Source organism: Ruditapes philippinarum, unplaced genomic scaffold, assembly GCF_026571515.1.
Source record: "Ruditapes philippinarum isolate M1 unplaced genomic scaffold, ASM2657151v2 ctg5702_1_1_1_1, whole genome shotgun sequence".
NCBI classification, from domain to species: domain Eukaryota; kingdom Metazoa; phylum Mollusca; class Bivalvia; order Venerida; family Veneridae; genus Ruditapes; species Ruditapes philippinarum.
Window position 1 is genome coordinate 7,822 of NW_026866677.1, and position 20,852 is coordinate 28,673.

General features: G+C 34.5%; 3 protein-coding genes across 4 annotated transcripts; 1 reads left to right on the forward strand and 2 right to left on the reverse strand.

The window, feature by feature from the left end:
• Nucleotides 1-452: 452 nt before the first annotated feature.
• On the reverse strand, nucleotides 453-14,339 carry LOC132733314 (uncharacterized). Of its 2 annotated transcripts, XM_060719935.1 has the most exons (6): nucleotides 14,212-14,339; nucleotides 5,088-5,578; nucleotides 4,306-4,410; nucleotides 3,597-3,779; nucleotides 3,091-3,291; nucleotides 453-2,632 (listed from the first exon to the last, which is right to left on the reverse strand). In XM_060719935.1, exons 2-5 carry the CDS (start codon nucleotides 5,559-5,561, stop codon nucleotides 3,133-3,135), a joined length of 921 nt encoding a protein of 306 aa, XP_060575918.1. In that variant the 5' UTR covers nucleotides 5,562-5,578; nucleotides 14,212-14,339; the 3' UTR covers nucleotides 453-2,632; nucleotides 3,091-3,132. The 2 variants fall into 2 exon arrangements, with proteins under 2 accessions (XP_060575918.1, XP_060575917.1); XM_060719934.1 differs by having other exon boundaries at nucleotides 453-3,291.
• Nucleotides 7,776-9,956, forward strand: LOC132733315 (uncharacterized). Its single transcript, XM_060719936.1, has one exon. The coding sequence runs from the start codon at nucleotides 8,457-8,459 to the stop codon at nucleotides 9,807-9,809; it is 1,353 nt and encodes a 450-aa protein (XP_060575919.1). The 5' UTR covers nucleotides 7,776-8,456; the 3' UTR covers nucleotides 9,810-9,956.
• A 3,812-nt stretch (nucleotides 14,340-18,151) lies between the features above and the next one.
• On the reverse strand, nucleotides 18,152-20,236 carry LOC132733316 (dynein light chain Tctex-type 5-B-like). Its single transcript, XM_060719937.1, has one exon. It carries the CDS (start codon nucleotides 19,521-19,523, stop codon nucleotides 18,942-18,944), a length of 582 nt encoding a protein of 193 aa, XP_060575920.1. The 5' UTR covers nucleotides 19,524-20,236; the 3' UTR covers nucleotides 18,152-18,941.
• Nucleotides 20,237-20,852: the final 616 nt, after the last annotated feature.

The following is a 20,852-nucleotide window of genomic DNA, read 5'->3' on the forward strand; positions in this document are numbered from 1 at the left end:
GACTTTTTATTATTCTATTTTCGAATTTTCACCATGGTCGTTTCGGTATTTCGACTTATCATCATCGAATTTTCGACTTTATACAATCGTGGTTTCGTTATTTCGACTTTTTCATCATCATTTTTTCGAAATTTCACCATGATGGTTTCGTTATTTCGACCTTTTACCGTCGTGTTTTCGATGTTTCGAGTTATGTGTGTGTCGCGATGGCCATAACGGGACACCATAGTTTCAGCAAGTATAAGGTTAGTCTCATATGTTAACAAATGAAGTTATATTTTAGTGGTGAACAAATGTTATATTACCGGTAAATAATAATTCGAAGTACACATAGATTAGTTATAAATTGACCATTAAATCAAAATTAATCCCAATCCTTATATTTTTTAAAGCCGTAATATTCACACAAACAGATCATATATCAGGTCAACAAGCAAGAAACAAAGTTCAAGTTACTTTTAAACTATTTATTAGAAATCTACAGACTACATGTATATACAATATTTAGCTAAAACAAATATCAAAGAGATTGTAAATACATTGCTCAAGTACGTTAAAGCTACAGTCTCACTTACATCCCGGCAGAGCCCCGGTAGACGTCCGGGGTGATCCGGGAACGACCGGGGTACGACCGGGAACAACCGGAGTACATCCGTAACTCTGACGGCAACGTCCGGGATGATCCGGGATGATCCGGGAACATCCGGCATTCGACCCCGGATGAAATAAAATATTTAATATCACCGGGGTGGTCCGGGATGATCCGGGAAGGTATAGCTTTGCCGGCTTCATCCTTAGCTCTGCCGGGAACGACCGGGGTTATACCGGGGAAGCACCGTAGCTCTGCCGGTACGAACCGGGGATGATCCGGGGTATGATATAGCCGGTAGAGCCCCGGTAGAGCCCGGTAGATCCCCGGTATATGCCGGCAGAGCGCCGGTAACTACAGGCAGAGCCCCGGAGGATAAAAGTAGAGCTACGGTTGATCCCGGTAGAGCCCCGGCAAAGCCCGGATCATTTCAAAAGAAAAACGACAATTTGCGATGATTGCACTTGTTTGTATTAAAACCCTTCCCATTTCCCTTCAATCCAGTATGGCATACGGATTTTTCAGAAAATCATCATGAATTATTATTCTGGAACAATAGATATTATATTAAATAAAAAATTTGTATCAATGTTATAATTTTCGGGCGTTTTCAATCCACCGGGGTTCTACCGGGGCTCTGCCTGGATCGTCCTTGGCTCTGCCGGAGCTCTGCCTGGATCGACCGGAGCTCTGCCTGGGTCAACCAGGGCTATTCCGGCGTAATCCGGGAACGACCGGGGAAGCACCGGCATGGACCGTAGCTTCACCTGGGCTCTGCCTGGATGATCCGGAGCGCATCCTTGGTGGTTAGTTGGGAACTACGAAGTGCTGCCGGGGTAAGTGTAACCGCAACAATAATTTCACCCCTGATCGTCCCGGATCATCCCAGTAACTTACCGGGATGGTCCTGGGCTCTGCCGGGAGTAAGTGAGACCGCAGCTTAAGACGAACACATTTCCAAGAAAGCTTTCAACTGTGTCGTCTTCCATGTATGCTGTGCGTTAACTGTAACATGCTGTACAAATACGTCACGCATGACGTCATGTTTGATATCCAATCATTTAGTTCCTGAATAATTTTGCAAATTTCGCTTCAAAACAACATAGATCTATGACATTTGAATGTAATCTTAAACTACAATTTGTTCAATTTATCATTGTCGCCTATATATTCAAATAAGCATGTCATACGCTGCAGACTGAATTCATTTAACATAATATCTATTCACAGGAACTTGAAATTCTATCAATAATAATGATAATATCCAAAATATACCCCCTATACAGTATAAATAAACACAAGGAATGAAACGCCTTTTCCCCACCCCAACATAATTTACGCCGAACAAATCAACAAAACAACGGATCAAAATAATCTATTGGGCCATTTCGATAACAAACATAAATGCATCAAATGCCTACGATAATTTTTGATGGTCAATCCCCGCAAATTGCCCTGCCCAGTGGAAACTGTTTACAACAGTAGAAAAAATTCCTTTGCCCATATTTGAAAAGTTCAAAAGATAAAAAAAATCGGCTATGTATCCCTGCTATTCACCGACCGATCCTTAGGGTGGGGGCTACATGTAAATAACAATTAGCCGGTGCATAAGCCACACTGCATATATTATCTGTGCTTTATTCGATAGTGGAATTTATATGGGCGTTGCTGATAAACTGTCCCAATACGTCAGAGCATGTGAGGAAATCACTTTGGGAGTGTTAAAATGTGGGACAAACAATTTGTGAGAAGGTGAATCAGTGATATTTATATACGTTTTTGGTTTCCTTCACTTGGCGCAGACGAGTCTTAATATGACAATGTACGTATATTATATAGCCAATTAGCCTTTGTCAAGCCAAATTTGTGAATTACACTTGTCCCGCTTCGAATTCTAAAACTGTATTCTGTAAGTTAAAAGGGGTTTTATTACCACCTGTCAGCAGTAAACAGTGTAAAGCCCGCTCAGATTTCACAGACATGAAAATCAGTCTGGCCAGACTGGTTTATAGTGGTACATGTAGCAAAGGTAGGTCATTATCACTGCAAGCAAATAAAGAGCATAAAAATATGATTTTCAATTACAAAAGGAAAACTGAAATATATATATGTACAAGTATTTTAAGCATTCAGTGCCAAATCGTTATTTTTTACACTTTTTTATACTTTTTGTACCCTTCATTTCGACCACATCGGTTTTTAGATAGAAATGTAGCAAAAAAGAATCAATATACACAAAACGTATAAAGTACATGCAATCCAAGATCGTAAAAAAAATTAATTACAAAATGAATATTGAAGTATATACATGTACAAGTATTTCAAACATTCAGTGCCAAATCATTATTTTTTCCCTTTTTTTATACTTTCTGTACCCTTTATTTAGACTACATCGGTTGTTAGATAGAAATAAAGTCAACTGTATGAAAGTAATACTGTTTGAAATGTCATCTTATAATCGAACTTTCTGTAAATGTTTTGTAAATATAAATATATGGCACCTAGAATGAGCTGAATATATCTCATAACTGACTGGTAAATTGTTACTCTTCATCAGGGGAGATAATTTCGTGACTCTTCAGTTTGAGACAGCCTGGAGGTTCTTTTAGACCGTACTTCTCACAACATGGCCAAAACATGTAGCCGTTAAGGTCCATTTTGTCCAGTTGCAGGTCAGCAAGATTCATTTGAGATTTCCAAGCCTGGAATATTGATTAAAAGGGGAAGTTTATGAATAATAAATGGGTTGACACGGCAAGTAATAGAGGCTTACTTGACATACATTGAACCAGGTTAAATATGACTAAGGTCAAGGTCAAATCTTTAAAACCTAAACCAAGAGTGATTAAAATCAATAAATCTATACTTAATGACGCTAAGAAAAAAAGTTTGGAATATCGATTTTTGAAGTCACAACGGACAATGGGAAAGAATGAGAAACAAACAAACAGAGTCGTGAAAATAAATACATGTTCCGTAAATGCAGCAGGGATTATTGCTGACTTACCTTTAGGGGTTGTGGTAAAGCTCGGTGAAAGGTGCATGTAATCTCATGCGGTCTCAATTGATCAAACACTGTTTGACAATTTCTACATTTCGGTAAACTTGTCAGAGACTTCCGGAAGTGACGTCGTCTTTTTGGAGGAGATGCATTAGGTTCATGCCCGATGCCAGAATCGGTTGGGGTTTCCTAATAAAAAACGAATTTATTATTAAAATGAGTTTTAGATACGATGGGCGAGAACGTACAAAAATAATGAGTTGTTGTTCAGAGCTTGGTAGTAAAACAAGAGCCTGGATACTGTAGAATATTCTAAGTTAATAAAGGGCCATAATTAAGTCAAAATCCAAGACAGAGTTATGGGCCTTAGACAGTGACCTCCTATTATGCTCTTATATAAAGTGTGTGAAAGTTCAACCCATTCCATTTAGTATGGTTTTCGAAATACCAACAGAAACTTAACCAAAGTGTGACGCCGACACTATCGCCTGCATGGGCACAATAACTCTCCGTATTATTCGAATGGTCGAGTTAAAACAATTGACTTTAATATTTAGTACACGGGAACTTAAATTGATGTGAATAGATTAATTACTTCATTTAGATGCATTTTTCCGGAAGTTGTCAAAGAAGATTGGTTTAAAATCCTTGTTTTTCTTTTAAGTGTTTTAGCCTTTAAATCTTGAATTTGAAAGTCATTTATTTTGTTCAATACCTCATGCTTTTGGACCAGACGATATCCATGTAAAACTTTTCTCTGTGTTATATCAAGTTCACACTTCTCTTTGTAAAAGTTGACATTTTCTTCCAACTCTCTTATCTGTTCAGGAGAGAAAATAAAACTATAATAAATTATATAAACTATATAAATATTCAAGACAAAAAAGCCCTATTCAATGCATTTTAACACTATATTGTGCCATTGTTGATGACAGTTTTAGTACATACGAAGAAATTTATCTACAAGACCCTTGTGCAGTGATATCCATTTTAGCGTTGCATTACATATTCATAAGATCAGGCTCAACCATGGGCACCAGCAATATAAGATTTTGTAAGTCATAAAGTACTAAATTTTACACTGACCTTTATTCTAGAATAAACGGACCAACTTTGGAGACTAAAAATATTATCAAACTGTTAAGTATATAGTTTGTGTTTAACTGGAAACTTTCCATGAATGACAATTTAACAGTATCATATCTATCAAACAAAACAACACATGTATATAAATATCTTAAAAGATAGAGATTTTTCTCTTGATTTGGCCCTATCATAATAACTGTATAAACAACTTCTATTCTCAAATATATATAATAGACCAAATAAGAAAATAGCCAATGGCCTAAAGTTTTCAAAACAGACTTTTAAATGCTTATAAGTACATATTGCATGCTTATTTACATAATACTGTATAACCTGTGCGTGCATTTTTTGATAGTGCTATTCACCCGTATTCGGTTATCCGGTAAAGAGGGGAACCAAAACGTCATTTACCTTCTGCATGTCCTCCACACGATGAAGATTCAACTCACGGATTCGTTCTTCGTAATTTTCGCACTGCTGCGTTTTCGCCGCGGCTTGACGCTCGTAAAACGCTCGTTCATTGTAATACTTCTCCTTGCTGTCACGTAGCAGCCTAATCTCCACGTCCCTTTTAGCAATGGTGATCAACGCCTCTTCAAAATCCCTCTCAAGAACTTTGCTCCTTTGTAGTTCTCTATTCCGCAAGTACACGGTGTCCTCCAGTTCACGTATTCTTCGTTGAAGTGTGTCATAAATTGTAACCTCTGACCTATCGACCTCTTGATTAGTTACAGCCTCGTTTTGAAAGTGATATTCATTTTCAAATATGCTGTCATCATGAAGGTCTAAAAATGTGGCAGGTTGGTTACCAATACCATAGCAGTCTTCAACCTGTGACCCGTCTTCAAGTCTCTGCTTACGGAACGTTTGATCTGAATTTGTCATCAAGGGGTGAAAGGTGTCTGAAAAAATATAAAATCAATACATCGTATGATTATATTGAAGTGCTACTTCTGTTTCGTATTATGTATTGTTTGCTTTTAATATTTGTTACTAGTCTTGTTACAGTTTACTTCCGGGTATTTAGATTATCAAACGTATGAAGTTTCTAAAATATCCGCTAAAAGTCCCCACACTGCGAGTTAAAACAGTATTCTCTATTTTGGCGCACTGCATAAGGGAGAGGCCAAAAATTAAATTAAAATTGACTTAATATTTTCTATAGAATTATATTACATTTGAAACACACCAATAGACACTTGCAGTAAAAAATGGAAATCTTTCATTAACGCCTTAACAGCACGACTCCTGGTTTATATATATTCTGAGGCAAAAAAAAGATGTGCCTTATGACAAATGATAAAATATTCGAGTTAATAAAATAACTCCAACTGTGAGCAAGAAAATTCATTGCATAAGCAATAAGCTACCCCTGCGACACATCTAACATTAATCATTTAACATCAAAAGGCAACTTTCGGCGCAGCTTAACAAAAGATACATTAAGTATTATATTTACATATCTTATGTACATGAAAAAATCATCGTCGGATACCCACGGCCGAACCATTATCATTGCATGTTATGTGACATGTTTATCAATCGTGGGTATCCGACGATGGAAAAAATATTCTTTCAAAAACCTTATCATTTATCATTTACCCCGTATTTGTGGATATCATTTAAAAGCGTTCTATGTTAAGTGAACCGTTGACAATTTGGTAATCAATGGTTAATTTGCTAGGTCACACGACAGTTAATATCCAATTTTGCACTCTTAAAGGAAAGTTATACTTTTTAACATGGTTTAAAGGTAGTAAAATCCAAAATCGATAAATATCTAGAACAGTATCAAGTTACCGTATATGACGTGTTGACAATCTATATGTAAAATCCGTTTATTAGTTATAAAATCTTTCACATCAGGACGTTCGCCTTCAGGTTTTACTGGATAACTAACCAGTAATTCAAGTAACCAGTAATTTCTCCGCAGGTAACCTGCTACAAATCCAACATAATTATTAGACTCAATGTCCGAGACCAATTTGCCACATCATGCATCAAATATCTAAACACATTTTATATAAACAATACAGTAGTTTAGATGATTTGGGAAAGGCTGGGGTGGTAAAGGGAGTTACGGTTTGAATCAACGCGGCGAATACCTGTGATTCAAAGTTTTGTTTATTTTCCACTCTCATTTTTAATTTGAAATTCATTTTAATTGTGTTTGATTATCCCTGAACGTTCTAAATTTTGTCATTACACCTGACTTTTTTTCAAACCTGCGTATATCCATACTGACAGTGACGTACTGTAACAAATGTCCAGGGTGTCTTTTAAGAGAGAGAGAGAGAGAGAGAATGAGAGAGGGAGAGGGAGAGAGAGAGAGAGAGAGATTACTGACACATCCTTAAACCAATAAGAGAGCTTTTGAAAAATGATTTAGAAACGCCAATAACTTTCCTAAGATCAATAAAATGCCAGCAAACCATGTCGTTGTCGTTTAGGTATTATCCCAAAATGGCGATAATCCGTCAAAGTCGAACTTTTGTATTGAAAATGCGAGGATATCCATATTTGAAGACAATTGCTATTCTGTTAGAATTTCAAGATTGAACATTGGTGGAAACAAGTTTTATAATTGCCTATATTTTAGAGATCTATATTTTAGAGATCTTAGCTGGCGCAGGAAAATAATTTGACATGCGGGCGCATCAAATAGGACATATATTCGAAAAAACGGAAAGAAAGGAATGCAAAATATTGGAAAGTTGCCAATATAAAAAAACAAAAAACGGAAAGAATGGAATGGAAAATATTGGAAAGTTGCCAATATAATAAGTTTACGAGGTGAACTTACATATGTAATAATGTTCTAACGCGTAAAACTACTTACTTATATGTAACTGAAGTCATAATTAGTATGCGTACACACCAAATGAAGGCCTTAATCAGGTCATTGTCACTCATAGTTTATATAAAATACATGTATATAGGCTCCCAAAAAAAAGGTACAGTGGTCGGAAGTAACAGGTGCTTGTTATTTTAAGACAAGGTGCACGTTGGATTGAATAGGCTCGCAGGACAGGGTCTATCACGGATTTATATTACATGTAAATCCGTGCGTCTATCTACGGCGTGGGGAATTTTAATATAATATATATCAAGTCTTGTCTTTAGATATATTTGTTATCTGGGAGGGGAAGTAACTCCTCTAACCTTAAAGGTAAAATTTGATATTCATTACCGGTCTTTATAATATGACGTCATAAGTTTATGTGTACTCACGACTAGACATTTCTGGAAACTCAGGGAGGAAGGTCAGAAATTTTTTCCTCAGTTTTTAAATTTCTTTAAAGTTAATTACACGTTTCTTTTATTGTCTTATTCGGGTATTAATTACTTTAGAATATCTTGAACGTTACGTTGCCCGAATTATTTCCAGTAATTTTTCTTCTTTTATCGCTAAATTGCTATTTATTCTCATTTTCCCGTCGAAGCACGTGGGGTAGAACTAGAAGTGGCAATGCCATGGGCCATGGCGTGGCGGCCATATTTCACTGTTTAAGTGCACCGTATTATAATAACATATATTTTATAAATCTTATCAACAAATTTATTCGAATGAAAGTAAATGCTAGTAACTAAAGGAATTTTTATAGAATTCATTAAAATCCACAGACCACGTGGTGTCTTAGCAGTGCAAGCCACATAATACACATTTTTATAATATTCATAGATTTAGTTCAAAACCGTTCTTAAAATTTCAACATTAATTATTGATAAAAGAATTGATAAAATAATTTACTTATAAATGAATGAATTTGAATAATATGAATGAAATTAAGAATTATTGCAATAAATAAGATGTTGCTACATTTATTAAATTTGCTGAACATTCCACTTTTAATTTCTGTTTTAATTTATTTTACATATACGGCCGATATGCCTCGTCCGAAAAGGAAACTTCCACTTGCTGGACAAGTTGATCAACGTCGTCAAAGGAGGAGGGCAGCTGCAGCTTCCCCCCCTTTTTCTGGGCCTAATGTTCCTGCTCCACTTACTAATTATACACCTCATCCGCTGGCAAGTAGTGTACCTGCTCCATTATACTCTAGTGGGAATCAACATTTTCAGTGTGCGGTACCTCCTCCACCAGTTCATGGCTCTGTTGCATCATATGCAACTGCAAGTAGAAACCAAGACTTTCAGTTTCCTCCACCTGGCTTTCCTGCTCCACAAATTAATTATACATCTGATCCGCTGGCAAGTAGTGTACCTGCTCCATTATACTCTAATGGGAATCAGCAATTTCAGTGTGCGGTACCTCCTCCCACAGCTCATGGCTCTGTTGTTTCATATGCAACAGCAAGTAGAAACCAAGACTTCCAGTTTCCTCCACCTGGTCCTAGTGTTCTTCAACCACACCCTGATGTTTTGGATCAGCCTCCAGTTATGGCAACACCTGCTGATCATAGTTTAGGTAACCTTTTTCCTTTACATTCTGTTTGTACCAATATGTGTATGCATATTTCACAAAAAATTAAAGAGCAAGTCTGGTCAGGTGAATATATTGATTTAGGATTACTGTTACAAAAAGAACCATTACCAGAGGCTCAGTCTATTAAAGTTTTAAATGGCAATATTGTATTAGACAGTAGTCCAAAAATACATGAAATGAAGAACATAAGTTCATGGACTGACGCATTTTTAATATATATTCAAATAGTTATTATGAAAAGTCCCTCTCTTGCCTCGGAGTTAATACAGTACATGCACATGGTCCGCCTAGCTGCAAAACGTAATTCATTTGGCTGGCTGTATTATGATAAAGCTTTTCGACAGAAAAAATCTATGCATGCCGATATGAAATGGTCCTCTATTGATGGCGAACTTTGGTTGCTTACAATGACTGGTACTTCACATGTTAGACAGCCTCAAAACCAGTTATATAAATATAACTTATGTTTATTCTTTAATAATAAAGGCTTTTGTACAAAGTCTGGATGCCCTTATCAGCATCTCTGCAAAAATTGCAGAGGTCCCCATTCAGCTATTTCATGTGGGATTCGAACCTCAACTTCTATGCAAAATCCGTTAAATAATTTCAGGCCTAGAGTCGTTAAACCACAAGGCCCAAGATTTAGTGCTCCTCGAGCGTTTGTTGGAGTTAGGCACATCACCAATTGACATAAAACGTTTAAAGATATGGTTAAAGGGTTATGAGGTTGCTGAACAAAAATATCTTTTGAATGGTTTTAGAAAAGGATTTGGACTCCAGTACTCTGGCCAACAGATTAGTTATGAATCAAAAAACTAAAATCTGCCATTTTAAATCCAAAGGTATTAGAGGAAAAATTAATTTAAGAAGTTGAACTGGGTCGGATTTTAGGCCCATTTAATGAAAAACCATTTTCTAATTTAAGAGTCAATCCTCTGGGATTAGTCCCCAAAAAATCAGGGGGTTGGAGATTGATTACTAACCTGTCTCATCCTATAGGAAATGGAGTTAATGATTTTATTGATTCAAAGTATTGTTCAGTTCATTACTCCAAGTTTTGACAATGTTATTGAAAAAATTCAAATATTGGGTAAAGGGACTGAACTTGGTAAACAAGATATTTCTTGCCTGCCTTAACCTGTGTCCAATTAGGCCAGAAGATTTCCCACTTGGGGGATCAAATATAAAAACAGATACTGGATACAAAAAATGCTGCCTCAAGGTGCATCAATAAGTTGTGCAATATTTGAACGTTTTTCTTCTTTTATCCAGTGGGCAGTTTTCAAAAATTATACAAAATCTTCTAACATTGATCATTATCTAGATGATTTTATTTTTTTGGGTAAATCTGGAACTAAAGATTGTTCTAAGTTGATGTCGGATTTTAAACATATCTGTGATGACATGAACATTCCACTAAATCCGGATAAGTCTGAGGGTCCAGTTACTGTCCTTACCTATTTAGGTTTTGTAACTTGATACAGACAAATTGGAAGTCCGTATTCCATCGGAAAAAAATAGAGAAGGCTAAAAGATTGTATTAATGAAATTATTCATAAGAAAAAGGTCAGGCTAAACAAATTCCCAGTCTGTTGTGGTCTTTTAAATTTCTTTACAAGAGTGATTCCTTCAGGGCGAACATTTAATTGTGGTTTATACAGAGCAATGTCTCAGGCTAAACGCCAAAATCATTTCATTCGAATTTCTTCCTCAAACAAAAGAGGATTTAATGATGTGGCTTCATTTTTTAGAGCATTATAATGGTATATCTGTTTTCAGCAACCTTGATTGGGTGTCAGATAATAAGCTCCATTTATATACTGACTGCTGGAAATAGAAATTTGGCCTGTGGAGCATATTTAGATGGAGAATGGTCAGTTTTTTAAATGGCCAGAGTGCTGGGGTGATGAAATTTTCAAAGACATAACCTTTTTAGAATTAATCCCAATTGTTTTGTCATTTTATTTGTGGGATTCCAAAAATTAAAAGGGAAAAAAAATCATTATTTCATACAGACAATCAAAAGTCTTGTCCAAATTATTAACAATAAATCTTCACGCAACAATCGTGTAATGATATTAATGAGACAGTTGGTTCTTAAAATTGTTTGCTGCAAAACATTCAGATTAAAGCAGTTCATATCGAGTCAAAAGAAAATGGTATTTGTGATGCCATCAGTCGTCTGCAATATTCACGATTACTATCTTTATTGCCACATAATGCATGTAAAGTTCCACTTTCAATTCCACAGGACTTCCAGCATTTTTGTGCAGCGAAATTGACCATCTTGTAGATCAGTCTTTTTCTGCCAATACGCATAGAACTTACTGTTCTGCACTTCAAACCTTTGACAAATTCAGATGTTCACAGTTTTAATAATAAAAGTTGGCCCCCGCCATTATTTCATATTACTCATTATATAGCTTATATGTCATTAAGCGGTTATGCATACACAACTGTTAATTGTCATATATCTGCAATCAGTTTCATAAACAAATTGTATAATTTGACAGATAACACTCAATGTTTTTTTAGTCCGCAAACTTCTTGATGGTATGAATAGGTCTCAAAGGCGTAGGGACACTAGACAGCCAGTTACCATTAATTTGCTACATCTTCTGGTTCAACAACCTCAAATTTGTCTGCTTGTCCCATTATGAATCCATTTTATTTACAGCGGCATTTATGGTTGCATTTTATGCTCTCTTGAGAGTGAGTGAAATTAACATTTATTAGTAAAGAAGATGTATATTTATCTGATTCACACTTGTGTCTTAATATCAGACATTCAAAGAACTGATCAATTACATAGAGGTCCCATAGTGAAAATTCCTTTAGATAGAAATTTGTCCGGCCATCTCAAGGAAGTAATCCTTCATTATATGGCAGTGCGTCCCACCTCTGGCTACCAATTCCTCTCCCATTTAGATGGTTCACCACTTACGCCTTACCAATTTAGGTCTGTTTTAGCAAAAAACCTTAAAATATTCAGTATAGACTGTTCTAGACTCAAAAAGTCATTCCTTTCGAATTGGTGGTGCTACTTTTACTGGATTATGCAAGGCTTTCAGAAGATGAAGTAAAAAAATGGGCAGATGGAGCTCAAACTCGTATAAGCTCTATGTGAGGCCATAGTATAGTTAGTCCATGTTATCATTCTTTTGCATTTTTCCATATTAGGTGAACAGTCCAGCCATTCAGTTTGGTTGGTTGCTCCTCAATTTTAAGAGATGCTCATCAGTATGCAAAGTGTAACAGTACATTTGGGTGAACATTTACAATTTAATACAATTGGTGTAAACGTTGTTTGGCGCTATAGACCAGGCTTAAAAATTCAGCACCTTTATAATGATATTCAGTTATTAGCCACTGAGCATAATTCTGTGCCAGATATTTTGTTTATTCATTGTGGAGGAAATGATTTGGGTCAAACCAGTCTTTCCTACATTAATTATTCTTTAAAGGCGTGTCTTGCAGATTTATTACATTTATTACCAGGTACGAGAATCATTGGTCTGCTATTCTTCCTAGGCTCCATTATCGAAATGAAGAAAATCATTTCAAGTTAAATAAAGGAAGAAAACGTAATCAATAGCACCATGGCAAAATTTTGCATATCAAATGGCGGTGGCTACATACATTACCCAAGAATTGTTGAAAATCAACTATTTTCAGAGATTTAGTACATTTATCTCCTTTGGTAACTCCATATTTGTGGACAGTATAATGAATGGACTGTGGTCAATTCTAAATTGTGAACTAGTATCGTATCCATGTTAGCATGAAGCATATTTCTAATTATGAGTTGGTAGTTATTAAAGGGGCCATGTCTGCCACTTTCTGCGCAGTTTTTCTCCATCCAATTTGGGGGGTATTGTAATGGCCAGAGCTTGCATGCAAATCAACCAGGCTGATGTGGATCCAAGCCTTTTGCAGGCACTTGCGCAGATTTTTAATGCATTTGCAATGTACAAGGTGTTTAGCAAACAAAATTGTTTTTATAATTTTAAAACATGATTGGATGTAGCTGTTTCAACAAAGATATATTTTCCCAAATGTCCGAAGTGAAATATAAATTTCCGATTGTCCGGAATGAAATACATAAATTTCCGATTGTCCGGAATGATACATAAATTTCCCGATTATCCGGAATATGAACAAATTTCCGATTATCCGGATATGAAAATAAATTTTCCGATTATCCGGAATATGAAAATAAATTTCCGATTATCCGGAATATGAAAATAAATTTCCGATTATCCGGAATATGAAATATAAATTTCCGATTGTCCGGAATACTTTCTAACTATGTAACGCTCTCCAGTCTGAACAAAATAACTTCTGATTTTCCAGAGTTTGTACATTCAATCATGTATATATATATTCTTTATATGTAAATTTCCGAACATCCGGAATTATGGTGGTCTGCCATATTGCCCCCTTGGGATCAGCGCAGCACCAAAAAATTCTCTTGTGCATTGCAAATGTATTTTACAGCCATGGCCAAAAACTGCCAAACTTATTTTATATGCGTTGATTGACATTCTTAAAAATATAATATTTGTTAAATGTTTTTGTATTAATGTTATAATCCTACAGAGATTATTGTAAGACATTGATATTTACAATTACATGTATTATTATTTTATAAAGAAAATAATAATTCAAATAGATTATAAAACAGTTAGCTTTACTCTGTTTTTATTATATTGTATATTTAATTGAAACCCTTTCCCTGATAACGGGAAGTTTTGTTTAGTGTACTTCGATATAATATTATAGATCAAAGCGGAACATAATTTTATATAAGAATTTGAGCCCTTTCCCTGTCGTCACAATAAATAAACCCCAGAAGAAATATAGCCAATCATCGAGCACGTTCTACATTATTCTAGTTTTATCCCCTGCACTTACGAGCATTTATGGCTGGCACATTTTCAAAAGAAAGGTACAAACAAATATTATAAACATTGATAGCGTACATGAAATATGTATATTCAACTGACGATCAAATAAAGGTTTATAAAAAAATATATCTCAATCATTTAAACATAGACATATAATATACACCTAGAAATAATAAAAACTTACAAGAATTGCTGGTAAAATCTCTCGACTTCCTCCACACTTTGCGTTGTTATGTTTTCAAACGGGTCCATTAAGCGTGAAAATGTAAATATAGAAACATATAACCATTGTAATGTCATTGGTAAATTATGACGATCACACCGCGGAATGTGCAATATGTAATATCAATTGATCTACCTAGTTGGCGATTAAATGAACGCGAAAATATTTATTTCTACAAAAAACAACAACAATAAAAAAACGTAGACCTGTGTGCAAAGAAGCATACAATATTATTATGTCCATCTCAGAAAATAAATTTGAGACTTATAAATATAATTTACAGTACAGTTGGAGATTACGCCGCTTTATAAAATAAAAGTCAAATTAGGAAAAAAACACCTGCTTTAAGGGACCACATCTCATTCCATAACAAGTCACATCAAGCCTTGTTTCAACCTTGAATGGGTTGTAAAAAGCAAACGTTTGTGTTCATATATAAAATCTGCAAACACAAATGCAACAACCGTTTTCTGGCAATGCAAACCAATTGTCCTGAAAATCAATTAAATTGCATTGTACTCTTTTTTTCTAATTTCAACATTTCCGCGCATGCTACCTTTTCAATGTAAAGCCTAGTTTCCAACATCTTAGGAACCACCTACAGTTAGCAACACAAATAGCTCACACAAAAAAAAATGCAAATTCTTAATGAAAAGGGACACTTAATCGAATCTAATCATTACAATCAATCATTCTCACAATACCATACAATAACAAAAAAAGTCATGGACAAAAAATTAAATTTCATTTTGTGTTGTTTTTTACCGTCAATTAAAGCTTATTGGTGGCGCATGTTAACAACTGTTTTATTTTAAATATTGATTATCTGTTATCGTATATAGTATACGTGATGGAAAATTACTGAAGTTATTTTCATTCATATTTCTAGTTTATGACATCAAATTGATTTTGGTGAATGAGTGAGAGTAAGTAGGAAGTAAATATCTTGATTTAAAAAATATCCCATTTCGTTTTACTCAAAAGTGCTATTATATTGTAAATTTATTATTATTATTATTATTATTATTATTATTATTTTTTTATTATAATTATCATTATCATTATTATTATCATTATTCTTCTACTTATTATTATTATTATTATTATTATTATTATGATGATGATGATGATTATTATTATTGTTTTTATTATTATTATTAATTATTATTATTATTATTATTATTATGATTAATTATTATTATTATGATTAATTATTATTATTATTATTATTATTATTATTATTATTATTATTATTATTATTATTGATAAATGTAATTTCTCTTTTTCGTTTCCAGGGTTGTGGTAACGCATATGAACGTAAATTTGGTAGGTAATTGGTAGTTAGTAGTTGGATATTCGAATAACCAACTACCTACTAGCTGGTAGTTTGTTATTCATAATTTCCAACTATTAAACAGCTGGTAGTTGGTAATTCGACCCACTAATACCAGCATGAAATGTGAGCCTGAAATGTTCGAACACATCATACATTTTTAAACACAGAATAAAGTTGGGTCTCACATGATGATTCGCGTGAATCCCCAACTAACTACCATGCAGAAGGTAATTGATTATTCGAACTTAGCATTTTTGACTCTGAGAAAGAGTTTTTCCTGGATAGATATAACGGATATATTGCAAGATAGATGTGTTCTTCAATATTGAAACACCCTGTCGACCATTGGACTCAGTTGGTTATTCGCTTGAATCCCCAATTACCTACCAGAATGTAGTTGGTAAGCCGTATATAGCATTTTTACCTTAAAAAAGAAATGAGCCGTGTCATGACAAAACCAACATAATGCGTTTGCGACAAGCATGAATCCAAACCAGCCTATTACAAGTAGAGAACAGCATGGATCCTTATCAGACTGCGCGGATGTATTTTAAACACACATAAAATATTCGGGGCACAAATCTGCCCATTATGGGAGAAATCTTTCCCAATAAGTATAGTCTTTATAAGTATTGCTATTTAACGACAAAACATATAATCTGTTGTTATACTGGGGTATAAATCAATACAATATAAAATCCTTGACTAAATGCATGTATACAATTTAATACAATCAGGTTAATCGGATAAAAACTTCAAATTTTGATTTTGAAGTTTAATAATAATGACCACAAACTTTCGAATTTAATGAATTAAATCATATGGTGGCTGATATGTGCCATTCGTGTTTTCGCCCCGCGACCCGCCAAGCGAAAAGTCGAGAATAAACCAGTTAAAACGGCGGGTCGCGGAGCGAAAACACTCTAATAAGCGAGGGCGCGGGGCGAAGTTTAATAAATAAAACTTCGCCCCGCGGGGGCGCGGGACGATATTTAAGAAATAAGACGGCGGAGCCGCGGAGCGAAAACACGCTAATTAGCGTCCCCGCTACAGTGTACTCAGCTCCTTCTTTCCGAAACAAACGTACTTCTACGTACTTTGAAAAAAAAAAGCCTCTGTGGTCGAGGGGTTAGAGTCGATGACTGCTAATTCAGCTACCTTTCAGGAATGGGTTCGATCCCCGGGATATGCTTTGGTACTTTATCACGGAGGAAGGTAGTCTAGTACTGGTGTAACTCTCCAGGAACGATGGTTAAGAAACTTCCCGCCTATATGACTGAAATACTGTTGGGAAAAGGCGTAAAATGAATCGAACAATCAAACAAACGTACTTTGAATAAATACGGTACACTAGTACTTGATAGAAAATGGGTTTCCTCAAAGCGCCGATGAAATATATAAAGAAATGTGTAATAAAGTGCTGTTTTTCAAAATTGTAATAATCAAAATATTTTGGATTTGTTAGTTTGTACAAAAGAACGTCAAAATATATAGACATTTGGCAAATATCTAAAGACAGCAAGAGATAAAAATCAAGTGTGGGAATTTTCTATAATCCTGATGCCACTGTCCATAACTTCAATAAAAATACCTGCATGCAATATTAGTAATTAAATAACTGTTTATTTTATTGAATATATTAAACATGCCCTCATTCAATGTCCTCTGTACCTGACCATCTACCGGTCGAAAATCGTATAGCGTTATGCTTGTAAATATTATTGTATTATAGATTATGTACAATGTACAAATCTTAATAAAGTATCTGTCCTGTTCTGTTCTATAACAAGAGGCTTATGGAGCAAATACAGCGCATGCGCTCTGCAATAAGAACTCTGGGTAACGGTAGATAAATTGGCCCAGCATATGAAGCCATACAGAATTTGAAGACAGTGGGTGACTGGAGGAAACAAATAGATATGAATGTTGAAAAATTGTCAATTATGAGTAAGTGCGACATATGTTTTTGTACTGATTGAGAATATTACGAGATACAGTGTAATATAGCGTGATTCGAATTTTATTTAAGCAAAAAAGAAGCTTGATATCAGATTCTTCAATTATCTGGTTACAAACAATATCAATTGAAGAATAATATGTGTAGCGTTGCTTGTGGGTAGTTAAGACAGCAAAGTTAGGAATAAAACAACTAAGCTTTGACTAATAAGCTTATTGTTCTATGTTCAGAGGATATCTATATTTTTAGACGATTTGGTTTCATTTAAATGTGTTCCGTACATGGACGGCATAACATTGTTTTATGACATTGTAAAATCAAACAATCATTTCTCGAATAAATGCTTTATAAGAATTGACCAATAAGTTTAGATGTCAATTGTTCAAAATATCGATAGCTAGTGTAATTATAATAATGCACTATTAATATTACTATCATTTTTAGGCTAACTAAATATGTATGAGATACAACTTGACAAGAGTCATACCATCAAGCACACGGAACACTGTTCAGTCTTACGGACGGCATTCGGAACACCTTTGTCTCGAAAATTCACGAACAAGAGAAAGCAGATAACAACATGATCATATCCATCAAGAAATCCCCGCAAAAACTGAAACCAATCGCCAAAGTTCAATCCATTCAATATTTACCATTGATGGAAAAGGAAAATCAGAAATACTCTCACGTTACCAATGACATCTCACGATCCCTGGACGCAGACGAACAACTTTCTCCGGACTTTTGCCAGCAGACGATCACGCTGACAATCATGCGCAGGATATTCCAAATCAAAGAAACGAAGATAATGAATAAACTTTAATTTCTGTTTATAAATAATGAAGGTATTTAAATGCACTTTTTTCATAGAAAAAATATTTAAAGACACATAATATTGAAATCGTACAAACATATACATACATAATAGTTAATAGAGCCCTATGTAATATGCCCTATTGATAATTTTTAATGAAAATATTTTTTTATTTGAAGCAGTTTGTGTTTCCAGTTTTAGCAATCATTCCGGTGCGTATTGACCTATAACGATTGTTCTGGTCCTATTTGTCCACAAATTTGTCAAGTCCGAGAATAAATATAAATAATATAAAACATTTCTCTAAAAATAAACCGCCAAAGGAAAGTGTGCTGCAAAGAAGGTCTACATAAATGACAATAGATAATAGCACATTTAAACTAAATTGGTCATAAAGCAAAAACTGATATCTAATATTATAATCATTAACATAGCAACGTTTAAGAAGTTAAAATTCGACATTTAAATACTTGAACTTTGGAATAATTATCAACTTTGAAATAATCTAATCCAATACTAATTTTCACAACCTTCCATGATTCTTCCAAATGTCATACCACTGTGGCACCAGCTTGCGTTCGTTTTTATTCCCTATAAATAGCATACACAGTTGCATTACATATAAAAGTATCGTTTTTGAACGTGTATGTCGCGTAAGTGTCATTAGCTTTGTCTAGGACACACCTTGACGTGCAAACCGCAGCTTGTTCCGATATCTGGCATAGAGAAATTATACATATTACTTTGTACCTATCGTATCCTAACAATTTTACCCGTTCTTTTATCTCATCACTTAATGATTTAATCAATTTCGAGCACGTCTTCGGGTTGTATTTCATCCCCTCAAAGGCATCATTTAAGACTTCTTTTATAACATTTTCCGCTGAGGCTGAACTGAATTTTTTCGTTGGTTCCATTCGATACGTTGGTTCCTTTTCAGGAACCAGTCCGGCTGAAGAACTTCCGATGGTTCCCAGTCCTCTCCGTTCCGTTAATTTAGTAGACATTCTTTTCGCGAATTTCCTCGAAAGCATGACTCCCGCCAGTGAGGGTCTGGCATTTTTACCAAACGTACTTTCTGTGACAGTGCTATCGCCCATTTCGGACGGTACTGTTGCAGTACTTGCACCTCCTTGGACCATCGCCATTGACATCCGTTTAAGCATTTTAAAAAAGTTTTTTTTCCCAATTCAAAACACAAAATGAAATATATATGTAATCCACCAATTACAATGTTTTTCACAATTCACCTCACCTCTCGTATCATTATATTTTACCAATAGCGTTATTAATTTTTAACTTTTGAGCCAAAAATGCGTCCTTTTTTGTTTATTCCACCTGAGGTTTTCACTGTTTCATTTCACTTTCGGTAGACCATTTTCATAAAACTCGATTCAAGTAAACCTTTTTTATATAACAATTTACCCGGGTTTTTCTTTCGAAGTCTGTATTTTCTGGTTGTTTCTGTGTTTCCTCAACATGCGTTTCTACTCCCTCTTGGTTATCTCCAAGTTTACAAGTCAATGAGTCGAAAGTTAATATTAAATCATTTGGATTTCAAACAACAAAACACTCACAAAGCTGATCTTAATCTGGTCAAATTCTTTTAATTACTATTATAGAATTATCAATAATCCCCTTTCAGTGCTTAAATAAATAAAAAGCAAAGATTAATCTCCGGTTGATTACAGACATTAAATCCACAGCCTAACTTTATTTGACCTGCTGAGTCTCCTGGAAAACAATCAACATTAACTAGTTTACTAAATCCGCATTATGTACACGGTGACCTTAAATAATTTGATAAAAGAATGTTTTGTAGGTTTCCTTTTGCAAAATAGTAGGCCGATCTCATTTTTTTTCAAAACAGACAGCTAAACTCTCGCAAAGAGAGTGTGAAAGAGAACAAAATGCATATAGTTAAAACACTTATTCAAAAAAAAAGCGAACAGTAATTATTGATCTATAAAACATTTTACTTATTGTTATATGAAAATGTCAAACTTAAAGCCTTTGTTAATACAACTGGCTTTTGTTGTAAATGTATCACCTTATTACGTTCAAAAGTTTCTTTTTTTTATTTTCAAACGTACGAGGGTTAAAAATGCTATAAAGGTGAAAAACGATATGTTCTTTCTATTTTAAACCTCATTATTTTTAAAGCTAATTGCTGTATTTGGTGTTTACATTTCATTATATTACAACAAGAAAAAATATTGACATAAGGTGTAATTAAAGTAGTTTAAAAAAGTTTATTGATCAGTTCGTTTGTATTATACACTATTTATAAAATAAAAATGTCTTTAAATATGCTTTTTGTAATAGTTCGATAACCATAAAACGTCAAATAGTGTAAAGCGTCAAATAGTGTTAAGCGTCAAATAGTGTAAAGCGTCAAATAATGTAAAGCGTCAAATAGTGTAACATTGTGGGAGCTAAAAGTTTTTTTTTTTAAATTGTACGATTTCATATAATACTGTTTTTCTGTTACGATA